Source organism: Rattus rattus, chromosome 9 (assembly GCF_011064425.1).
Source record: "Rattus rattus isolate New Zealand chromosome 9, Rrattus_CSIRO_v1, whole genome shotgun sequence".
NCBI classification, from domain to species: Eukaryota; Metazoa; Chordata; class Mammalia; order Rodentia; family Muridae; genus Rattus; species Rattus rattus.
The window spans coordinates 83,652,802-83,665,146 of NC_046162.1; the positions used below are offsets into that span (position 1 = coordinate 83,652,802).

A 12,345-nucleotide genomic window follows, 5' to 3' on the forward strand; every position below is an offset into this window, starting at 1 on the left:
TCCCTATTCAACTTTATCCCTAAGGAAAAGAAATGGAAGAACTGCAGGGCGAAGGATAAAGGGGGAACTTATTTTATACATCCTGGGGCATCCTCTGACACTAGGCTTTTACTTCCGTCACCATGTTCCATATATACAAACAGCAAAACACTTACCGACAATGAGGACACTGAGCTCTCTGCTCTGTCAGCCAGCGCTAAGGAAGCAAAATAATTAAATTTTGATTATAAAAATACCATTACTTTATATATCTAATCATTATAAACTGCATTTAATGAGTTTCAACTCTCTAGTGTCTAGATTTGTTTTAGAGATACAGAAATAACAGGCAGTCTACTATCTATCTCATCACCATCATGACAGGAGCAAGCTTTCAAAGGAACAGGACTCTCCCCAAAATAGTTAAGAGGCTACTCTCCCATAGGAAAGGAAGTGATTCTAGGGCTAGCTGGGTCTCATGAGATGTAATCTTGTTAATTAGAAATAATATTGTTACTCTATCCTCAAAAATAATGATTAATTTTAATTTTTTTTTTGTAAATAATTACAAACTACTGAGTTTAAAGTACTACTAAATTTACAGACTAAGTAAGCAAAAGCAGCCCAGGAGACATCAGACTGGCAAATGACTGACATTGTGTGGGTTTTAGTAGGTGGAGGGATTAGTACAGCTCAGAGCCTGCCCAGATCAACAAATTTTTTCATTTTTTACAAGTTTTTAAAATAACTTACAACAGCTTTTTAATAAATTACAGTGTTTCTGTGTTGTTTACTGAGGAATGTACTAACAAGAAGTGGCGTAGAACCCTCGCCCCATCAGATATTAAGTACCGGGCATATAACCTCCCAGACGACTACTTACTGCAACAGACCCGTGACCACTCTCCTACCCTGCCTAACACTGGACTTCAAGGCACACACCGGCCATCCTAGCACTCGGGATATAGCAAGGCAAATCAGAGGTTCAAAGTCGGCTTGGCTATATAAGTGGGACAGAAACCAGGCTGAGTTACAGGAGACCCCAGCAAAGAAAGCAAAGATGGAAAGGAGGAAGGCGCAAATGGAAAAGAACCCTCTGTCCTCAAAACTCTGTACAAGATTTCTTGGGTCCAGATACTGAACAACTGGTGTGTGGAAGGAAGGGCCGAGGTAAGGGAGCACTCCTCTGCCCCAGGCTCCGTGCCCAGGCCTGTCCCTGTGGGAATCCCACTTTGTCCTCACAGCAGTCTGTGGTGTGAGACGGGATCAAGTTTCCTCCTCTGAACAGACCACTCTTCCACTAAAGACAAAGCTTTTCATATCTGCCTTCAGGAATTAGTCCAAGCTATTCCTCTTCAGTCACATCTCCTATGATCCCACGGAACTAAGCTTTTAAATGTTTCCTCCTCTAGTTACCACATTCATCGACACTTTTCCTCATCTAGAAAAATCTCGTTCATCATTTAGATTTTAGTTGATATGACTTTCTTCCAAAAGCTTTTCATGAACTCCATCGACCTTTGCTTTTTCTGAGCCAGGATTTTGCTTTACACCCAGGTTAGTCTTAAATTCATTATGTAGCTCAGACTAACCTCAAACACTGCTAGTTCCTGCCTCAGCCTTTTGTGGGCAAGGAGTTATACACCACGCTTAGCTACAATGAGCTGCTGACGAGCTGCCCTGCAGCAAGCCATACTTGTCCCCTTCACTGTGTTTCTAACACTTCATAACTTATCTACTGATATCCTCTATCCTCGTTAGTAAGTGACGACACCATTGTTTTAAAAAACTTACTTTTTATTCGGTGCTCATCTATGTGCACAAGAGGGTTGTCTCTTTTTCACCATTTGGTTCCAGGGATCAAACTAAGGTCATCAAGCTTGGAATTTACCCTCAGAGTCATCTTGTCAGCCCTGGAATTTTTTTTTTATAATAATGTGCAGCTTGCTCACAGAGAGGAAGCAGTGATACTGAATTGATGGATAAGTAATACTAAAATATCTTTAGACCAATTCTTACAGTCAATATAGAAACTGATTTCTCTCCTTTACAAAATGGAATAAATGCAAGCCTTACAAAACATCTACACTCATAAATACCTGACATAGAACAGTGGTAATAAAATTATTTTATCTTGTATTGAACTGGATTATAGCAGCAAAAATAAAAGATACCCAAGGTCAACAAAGAGAAAGGTGAGAACCAACTTCCAAAAGTTAACCTCTGACCTCCACATACCTTCGAGCACACACATACAAATTACTTTTTTTTCTAAAAAGCCAAGATAATTCAAGTGTTAACACCACCTGCCTGTATCCTAGAACTTGGAAGTGAGGTAAAGGCAAGAAGGCATTGTGTGTGAGGCCAGCCCAGTTTTGGGAAGTGAGGAGAACACCACAGCATTGGAAAAAAAGGTTAGGATCAAATCCAAGATAATCTAAACAACAATCTAAACACAACAGTACTATCCCTCGACTTCACCCTTCAACTTTACAAGGCTTCTGAAAAAGAAAAATGACACTTAAGGGCATAAGTAATATGGTAAGAGGACAGGAAGTGAACTACAGGTAAGTAAAGACTTAAAACAAAGAAATAGGAAATGAATCGTCTATGAATGAAGGAATCTATTTCTCACGAATAGTAATGGAAAGCAGTAGATGGATATAAAGAACACAGAGTAACTGCCAAGACATAAACATCACTGGTAGTCAAGATTACCAGTCTGAATGGTAAAACAAAATAAAAGACATCATCGTCAAGTTGAGAATATAACATAAATAATTAATTTATCTTGACCAAAGCTCAAAATTTTGGAGGGACAATGAAGTAAGTCAGTTAAAAGCCCATGCTGTGCTAAAAATCATGACTCAGTGGTAAAGAACTTGCCATTTCCCATTTAAACCCAGGCCCTGGGATTAAACCACAACACTGCACCAAAAAAGTCAATAAAGACCAACACTAGAGAAAGAGGTCCAGGACCCATATATAGATAACAGCTAGAGCTGCCAAAGTAAATCTAATTCCTCAGAGTAAACAAACACATTCAGAAAGAAAAGAAAGGAAAAGACTACAAAAAAGAAAGGACACCCTAGGTACAGCACAATAAGCCAGAGGTCACCCATACTTTCCAAACTTTCAAGCATTCTCAAGCCCTTTATCAAAGAAACCTAGTCTATACAGGCTCCACCAAATACTACATCAATGGAGACCAATTAATCTCTGTAGCTGCAGTTTCACAATTAAAAAATACCAGGTACACTGAGCAATAAATTACTTGACTAAGACTTCACAAGTAGATAATAGTTCCTAATTTCCCAATTATCTTTTAGCTCATTTCACTCTTTTCCCAACTACCCAAGAGGCACATTGTTTTATCTAAAACCTGTAGCTAAGGAAACAAAGTTAAGAAACATTAAGTTTCTCCTTTTATCCCTGTGAGAACAAGTTTTATATGTAACCTAGATCTGCATATCACAGTAGCAACAAATTCAGGCTCTAAAAGATTTACTGCGTTCAATTCCAGCTCCAATATTTGTTAGTCCTGTGACTAGAAGAAAATCATTTAAGTAAGTGTAAATAGAAATAATTTTTTTTCCTTTACTTTTTCAAAACAGGACTTTTGTGTATAGCCCCAGCTGTCCTGAAACTAGTTTTGTAGAACAGACTGGCCTTGAACTCACAGAGATGGCCTACCTCTGCTTCCTGAGTGCTGGGATTAAAGGTGTGCACCATCACCATCTGGTTAGAAACTACTCTTGACAAAGGGACATTTTTCTCTTTCCTTGTGTGCTTGTGAAAGTCAGGACCACCTGAACTAGCAGGCTCTCTCCTTCTACTGTGGGCCTGCACCCAGATCACCAGGTTTAGAAACAAGCACCTTTACCTGCTAAGCCATCTTGTAGGCCCACTCTGTCTTTTTATAGAAAAAATAAGGAAATGGGGAAAAAAAACTTTTTTCAGAGACAGATTTTCTCTTTGTAGACCTGACTATCCTGGAACTCACTCTGTAGACTAGGCTGGCCTCGAACTCAATGATCTGCCTGTCTCTGTCTCCCAAGTGCTGGGGCTAAAGGTATGCGCCACCACCGCCTGGTAGGAAATAAAAATTTTGAGGTGAAGAGTATATTAGATAGTTTTAATTTTCTCAGTTATGGAAATTACCTGAGCCATGTCAGCAGGGCACTTTCAACCACGCATTAGCATATGTACTATGGGATGTGTACATATAACAAAAATTAATTTTCTGTTTTATACCTTGGACTTTCAAGGAATTTTATTGAAGAATGTTCCCCTACCTTCAACTCACAGAGCCAATCAATCATATCCATACTACACCTTCTTATTATCATGAATTTTATTCATTTCCTTTGAAATCATTATTAGCCTTTTTTTGTTTATACATAAAATGGTAAATATTACTACCATCAATGTAATCACTAATGTTGATTTCCTTAATCAGATTTAAACACCTTCAAGGAGGTTGTCTATCATTTATTTTAGTATCTCTAAATCCTAAACACAATGCAGATTTGTAAAATAGTAATGAGTTTGAATTAAGAGTGCTGGCACACACCTTTAAACCTAGCATTTGAGAGGCAAAGCAGACAGATCTCTGTGAGTTTGAGGCCATCTTGGTCTACAGATTAAGTTCTAGGACAGCCAGGACTACCCAGGAAAACCCTGTCTTAAAACACACACCCCCACACACAAATAAATTTGGTTCTGTTGGGATAGAGGAATGGTTCACTGGCTGAGAACGCTGTCTACCCTTCCAAAGGACCCAGGTTCAACCCCCAACACGCAACCATTTGTAATTCCACTGCCCGGGAATCTGACATCCTCTTCTAGATTCAAAGAGACATTCCACACACGGTACACAAAAATATATCGATGCAAAACACACACTGCACATGCACACACGTGCACACAAACACACACATACTTCACATTTAAAAAATGGTGCTTTATTGACAAACCTTTACTAAAGAAACATTTTAAAGGGTCACAAAATACTTTGGGGGATGGGGAAGCTAGTTAATACTTACAGTGCAGCATCTATAAACCAAATACAAGGTATGGTGGATCCCTCTTTATAGTCTCAGCATTCAGGAAGCAGAGGCAAGTGGATCCCTCTCAGTTTGAGGTCAGCCTGATCTGCATAGCCAGAGCTACACTGTATGACATGACTCAAAAAAAAAAAAAAAAAAGTTGGGGTTGGAGATTTAGCTCAGTGGTAGAGCGCTTGCCTAGGAAGCGCAAGGCCCTGGGTTCAATCCCCAGCTCCAAAAAAAAAGAACCAAAAAAAAAAAAAAAAAAAAAGTTAATAATAACAAAAACTCAATACACATAAAAAGAAATACAACTTACCCTAATACAGCTGAAACAACAAAGCTTGGAGCAGTGAGGACACAGTCGGGCATCCCGCAATTTCTCCATACAAATGAAGCATCGGAAAACCTCAGCAATGCTCTAAAAACAAAAGATAGGAGGTTCTCAGATTACACTGCAGAACATGATATAAAAAGACTTCACTCAAGGCAGGCATGATGGTGCACAACTTAATTCCAGCATTCAGGAGGCAATGGCAGGCGATCTCCATCAGTCCGAGACTATGTATGAGTCCCAGGCAAGCCAGAGCTACTCAGTGAGAACCTGTCTCAAGAAAAAGGAAAAAAGGAAAGGGGGAAGAAAACAATTCACTTACCATTTACACTTACCTGGCCTGATAATGCCTCAGTTTTAACTACACTCCCTATCAGAACTTGATTAGTCAGAACATCTGGAAAACATGCATGTCTTTTAATAAGCTTGATGATGAATCCAAGAAAAACATATGGACTAATAAAGTGCCTGAGTCAGTGAAGTATTTTGTTTGCCTTGAAAGTGAAAGAATCTAAGAACCCCAGAATCCAAGTACAATCCAGGACGGTGATGTGTGCCATCCCAGCTATGACAAGACAGGGGACACACACAGCCCTGGAAGCTCACTGCCAACTAGCCTGGCTAATTAGTAAGGTTCCATGCCATTGAGACTCTGTCTCAAACAAAATATGGAATGCAATCACCAATGAGTCTCCTCTGACCACACACACACACACACACACACACACACACACACACACCTACACCCTGATACACATTAAAAAACAAAAAAGGAAACCATGAAATACAAACAGAAACTTTATGTAGAAATATTCTTACTGGGGAATACTTATAATAAAAGTAAGAATGTGACTACAGCCCTTACAGACAAATACTAAGTAAACTATGCCAATTACACATATAGCATAGAGAAATACTTTATGGTACAGAAAACTGTGTGTGTGTGTGAGTCAGTGAAGAAAGACTGCAAGACTAAATACACAACGACAACTTCTTACTTCTACAATTCCCACAATGGAGATGAACTGGTTTTGTAATTAAGGGAGAGAATTTGTTTTTAAGAGATAGTTTCACTATGTAGCTCTGGCTGGCCTGAAACAACCTATGGTGATCTTGGCCTAGAAATCAGAGATCTGCCTGCTTCTGCTAAGATATACTGAAACTGGCAAGGTGGCTCAGTGTCTTAGTCCGGGTTTCTATCCCTGCACAAACATCATGACCAAGAAGCAGGTTGGGAAGGAAAGGGTTTATTCAGCTTATACTTCCACATTGGTGTTCATCACCAAAGGAAGTCAGGACTGGAACACACAGGTCAGGAAGCAGGAGCTGATGCAGAGGCCATGGAGGGATGTTACTTACTGGCTTGCTTCCCCTGGCTTGCTAAGCTTGCTTTCTTATAGAACCCAAGACCACCAGCCCAGGGAACGGCACCACCCACAATGGACTGGGTCCTCCCACCTTGACACTAGTTGAGAAAATGCCTTACAGCTGGGTCTTATGAAGGCATTTCCTCAACTGAGGCTCCTTTTCTGTGATAACTCCAGTTTGTGTCAAGTTGACACACAGAACCAGCCAGTACACTCACTCCTGCCACCAAACCTAAAGATCTGACTTCCATCCCAGGAACCCCATAGTAGTAGGAAAATCAACTCCAAGTTGTCCTGACCTCTACATAGGTACATCAATTCATGCATACACTAAATATTTGTAAAGATATTTAGATTAGTGACAAGCTAATTCAGAATCCAAATTCTTTTTTTTTTTTAATTTTCTTTTTTCCGGAGCTGGGGACCGAACCCAGGGCCTTGCGCTTGCTAGGCAAGCGCTCTACCACTAGCTAAATCCCCAACCCCCAGGATCCAAATTTCTGTCCTGACATAATCAACTGATTGTGTGAGCCTGAGAGTCTGCATCCACTATAAAGTGAGTGTCCCTTCTGACATCAAGTGAAGAATTAAAAAAAAAAAAAAAAATGTAAACAGGGAAGTTTACCAACATTTATTTTTACTCCATTCCAGGAAAGTAAGAACCTCCTAAAATCAAGAAAAGTTTACAAAACCGTCATACAACTTTCACAATAGCAATAAAGTAAAAAATTGCTCATGATTCTTAATCATGATTGCAACGCCAGGACCTGAGACATCCGGACTCTAACTGGCTCAGGAAAGACAATAAAACCATTGGGGTGAATTGGATTAATCTCAAGCTCAGTGATCAGTAAGTTAACCCTTACTTTTAAAAAGCAGAATCATGTAGTATTTTAGAGCCTGAACGGTTCACATTTTAATTATTACTACATCGCATAACTGTATGCTCCCACCCCAAAGCAATCGTTTTGATGCTTCTAGCCTTTATGGAAATGCCCTAACCATGAAGTCATCTTACAAGAATCAATGCTGAAAACTAGTCGTTAAGACAGTGGAGTGTGAGAAAGGTGTGTGTGTCCTACAAAATGAACCGCTGAGGGTGAAAAATGTTTAATCATGCAGAGCAAGCGGTGGCGAGAAAGCAGGGCAAGTCGTTCGGATGAATTTGCAATTTTGCTCTGGAAAGGCTCAGCCTGCAAACACGGACGAGAGCAGGTGCCAAGGCATCGCTGAAACCCCGCAGCACCTGACTGCGGAACAGCTTCAGCACCGGGCACCCTGAGGGCAGCAGAACAGCCGGGCCAGCCTCCCTCTCCGCGACCCGCAGAAGCTGCCTCCCACAGGGAGGACAAGAGCATGGAGTCCCAAAGAGAAAAGCCCAGCCACCACCCTCCATAAAGCCCCTCACCTCCACACTCTGCTCATCCATTGCCTCCGTCTCTCGGCGGGGCCCTCGGCGACCCTCGGAGTCCGTGTCTGCTGTCAGGCGCCGGCCCGAGGTCGCCAGGTCAGCTGCGCTCACCTCAGCAGGCTCCCACGACAGTGCCACCTCCGCGCCCCATCCCGTCAGGTTTCCCACCGGCTACCCACCATTTCGCCATTTTTATCCGCGCGCCAGCCCTGGGGCGGAGAGGGAAGGACTAGCGGTAGCCGCAGCGCCTTCCTCCCGCCTCAGTAGCCGGCCAGCGTCCGCGTGGGAGCCCAGGCCCACGTGACGCCGGCGCGCGCGTGTGAAAACCGCCGCGGGGCTAGTCCAGGGCGGAACAGGCGCAGCAGAGAATTCGCAAACACCAACGGTAACCAGGGCAGCTAGAGGCGCGGCAGCAGGGCGGGCGCAGTGCGCACGCGCACTCGTCGTTGCGTGAGAGAGGCGGGGCGGGTGGAGAGGCGGGCGCCGGTTTCCCGCGGTGCACGCAGCACACGAGACTTGGATAGGGGGTGCAGCGGGGAGGCGTGTCTGCCGTCGGCGTGCCCGCTCTCGCCCCTCAGATTTTTACCGCCAACGATGTTGAAGTCTCCTTGTCTCTCTGTGTTGGAAGCCATGCTCCCAAGTATTAGGAAGGAACGGGGAGTCTTATTTGTGTTCCCAGTTGTTTGTGGCTCACCTAAGGAAACCCTGGAGCCTTGGACCCTTGGTTAGGGCGTTTGCTTTCCGCCTCTGGGAGGAAGCGCAGACTTTAAGCTTTCTTTCTTTTCTTTTCTTTTTTTTTAAGACTTAGTCGCCCTACATAGTAAATGCAGTTCAAAAGCTCCAATTGAAATGGACCGGCGGTTTCTGTAGTTCACGATGGACTGGATATGTTGTAGTCTAGTCTCCAAGCTTTGGTGAGACAACTGGACCCACATCCCACCAACTATCCCTTTCTTGCTGCTTGAGTTGTTTCTGCTCTGGGGGCTAACATAAAAAGACTACCGTCTGTATTCTGCTTTCCTAGACTATCGCCTCTAATTTCCTGCCTGAAGAGACCAGTAAGGTTGCAGAAACAGAGTATGTGAGACAAGAGGCTTTGGTCAAATACTTAAATCTTAATTCTTCTCTAAAGCTTATAAAGTTATTTATGAACCCCAATCCAGAGAAACTTCTAGTGATTAGCAACAGTTTTTTCTAATTACATGAACTACAGACAAGATTTATGGAGGTAGGACTGATGGCCCAGAGGTTAATACTTGCTACCCTTGGGGAAGATCACTTTCTAACCCTGCCTTTGAACTACAGCCTATACTCCAACTCCAAGGTAACAGAGATGTTCTGCCCAACTAAAACACCCACACGTATGAACATAACCCAAAATAATCTACACACACATATCATTTAAGTAACGTAAGCAGAAATAAAAATGCTTTCACAAGCTGGGAATGGTGGTGCACACAGCTTTAGTCCCAGCACTTGTGGAACAGAGGCAGGTGAATCTCTGAGTCCGAGGCCAGTCTGGTCTACAGAGTGAGTTCCAGGACAACCAGGGCTACACCTTAACACCCTATTTTGAAAAACCAAAAAGCCAAAGAAAAAAGGCTTTCATTTCAAATCATTTATGGTCTTCAAACTAGATGCAGGTTAATAATTGCAGGATAAATTTACTAACAGGTCCTCATTTGTGCCTTTTTGTTGCTGTTGTTCTCCTGTGGCCTGCACTGACCTGGAACTTGCTATGAAGCATATGCCGGCCTTGAACTCCCTCCTTAACCTCAGTGCTTGTATATGACAAAGGTATGCCACTACATTCTGTTTACAGTTTAAAATTGCTAATTTCATTGTGTAATTTTTATCTCAAAAAATGTGTGCGGGGCCGGGTGTGTGGGTGCATGTCTTTTGCTTTTAAGCACAGCCTTTAATCAAAGATAGCAGAAACCATCTCCAGAACAGCCTGGTCTACTTAGTGAGTTCAAAGGTAGCCAGGGCTAAGCAGCCAGACTCAAAACCCAATCAAACGTTTGTGGGAAATAGTATGGCACTTGGGATTCTCAACAATATGGAGAAACCTTTGTCCTTTAGCAAAACATAACACTAGCCAATACATATTAAAAATAGATTATGGTATATTTGCCTAACAATCAAAAATGTTTAGGAAACTAGTCATCAGACTAGCTCATAATAGTAAAAAATTAAATTTACAATTAATTAGGGGTATTTGATTAAAAAAAAATACAGTCATATTGTGGTTAAATTGGTAGTTGGCCAAGTTAAAGCCATTTGCCTGGGTGAAGGAGTCCACTAGCACTTGAGAGCTTGAGGCAAAGATTGAGAATTTGAATAAAACCAATCAGGCCATAGCCCAAGACCATGTCTCTCAAAAACTAGGGTAGCACTTAGGGGCTGACTTTGCTCTATCCTTCTCCACAAGACACACCCCCCCCAAATGCTATTACAAAATCAAGGTATATTCATACAGTAGTTAGAAGTGTTAAGAGAATGTTAAATGTATGATGTTATGAAAGAATATGACAAAACTAAATACAACAGTATAATATATGATTGCTGACCTGTTTTATTTTTCTAAAGAAAAATTCTATGTGAAAATGTATAGAAATGAATAAAGAAACTGAATGCAGGCTACTCTGGATAATACGCATTATGCCTGCTTTTATATATCTTAAATATTATTACTTAAAACATAGAAACACAGGGTTGGGGATTTAGCTCAGTGGTAGAGCGCTTGCCTACAAAGCGCAAGGCCCTGGGTTCGGTTCTCAGCTCCGAAAAAAAAACAAAAAACATATAAACACTACAGCAACAGAAAATAGCATCTAGATGAGAATAAGTCTAAATTAAAGTAATAAGAATGAAAATCATATATCATAAAGGTTAGATACTATGACCAATTTTGGGTTTTATTTTATAAATAAGTGGATGCAAATACATTAAAAAAGGTATCAGTTCCAGCTAACAGAAGCCACTACCAAAATTACAAAATGAACAAGAAGTCTGAATATGTTCAATTTAAATGTTCAGATAGAGAATTTTACTGGCAATATTTGAGAGTCTAGAGTCTTAAGTACTGGAAAACAAACGTTAAAGGGAGAAAAATCACATTTCTGGATTTAGTTTGAAAGCAAGTGTTGCTGTGTAGCCCACGCTCACCTGAAACTCCATGATTATAGCATCTTCTTGACTCTCTCAACTTATTAACATAACCATACCTCAAACACAGGTGCAAGTGAAGAAACTCTTGTATTCCAGGCCATCGTGAACCATACACTGGGACCTGCTCTTAAAACAGTAATCTATCAAGCTCAGCATGGGTGCATAGCATCTAATCCCAGAACTCAGGAGGTAGAGGCAGGCAGAGTTCTGTGCTTATAACAAATTTTAAAAGCAGGTATGAAAGTATGTGCCTGGAATCCCAGCACTTAGAAGCCTGAAGTGAGATGATCTCCAGTTCCAGGCCAACATGGCCTACAGTGAGACCCTGTCTCAGAAAAACAAGAGAGGGCTGAAAAGATGGCTCAGCACCTGCTGCTCTTCCAGAGGACCCAGGTGCAATGCACAGCACCAAGACAATAGTTCATGGCTGTCTATACCTCCATTTCCAGGGGATCTGACACCCTTTTCTGGCCTCCGTGGGCACAAAGCATGAACATCAGGTACAGACAGACATGCAGGCAAAATACTCATGTACATAAAATAAAATAAATCGTTAAAGAGAAACAAAACCAGCTTTGTTTCCAGCACCCAGAGCAGAAGCAAGTGATCTCTGAGTTCTAGGCCAGCCTGATCTACATAGATCCAGACCAACCAGGACTACATAGTAAAGTCCTATCTCAAAAGGGAAACAAATAGATGGGCACAGTTTCTCTTCCCTGTAATCACAACACTAAAGGACTAAGGCAGGCAGGTCACCAAGGCACCTAGACAAGCCTGGATCAGGGCAGGACTCTTTCAATGAATAAATAAGTAGGTAGGTAGGTAGGTAGATAGATAGATAGATAGATAGATAGATAGATAGATAGATAGATAGATAGATAGATAGATGGATATAGGGACATAACTCAGTGGTGGACTGCATTCTAAGCATGCATGTGTCACCCTAGGTTCAAGCCCAGAACCACAAAAATAGTGAAACAATTTACACACACACACACTGGATAGTAGCAGATAAGTCAGCGATTTCAGCTTATC

The 12,345-nt window shown here is 41.7% G+C and overlaps 1 protein-coding gene across 11 annotated transcripts in view; it reads right to left on the reverse strand.

Annotated features, from left to right (window-relative positions):
- Trim37 (tripartite motif containing 37) overlaps window positions 1–8,535 on the reverse strand; it is a 141,678-nt gene extending 133,143 nt beyond the window's left edge. For 6 of the 11 annotated variants that reach the window (XR_004389001.1, XR_004389003.1, XR_004389002.1 and 3 more), the window contains exons 1-3: window positions 8,137–8,533; window positions 5,347–5,448; window positions 156–196 (exon numbers count right to left, since the gene is read on the reverse strand). Coding sequence is in view for 8 of the 11 variants with exons in the window: in XM_032911862.1 (XP_032767753.1) it covers window positions 156–196; window positions 5,347–5,448; window positions 8,137–8,157 (164 nt within the window). In the remaining 3 variants the exon portion in view is untranslated. Of the gene's footprint in view, window positions 1–155; window positions 197–5,346; window positions 5,449–8,136 lie in introns of all 11 variants that reach the window. The other 5 variants (XM_032911863.1, XM_032911859.1, XM_032911860.1 and 2 more) reach the window with 4 other exon arrangements.
- Between the last annotated feature and the right edge of the window lie 3,810 nt (window positions 8,536–12,345).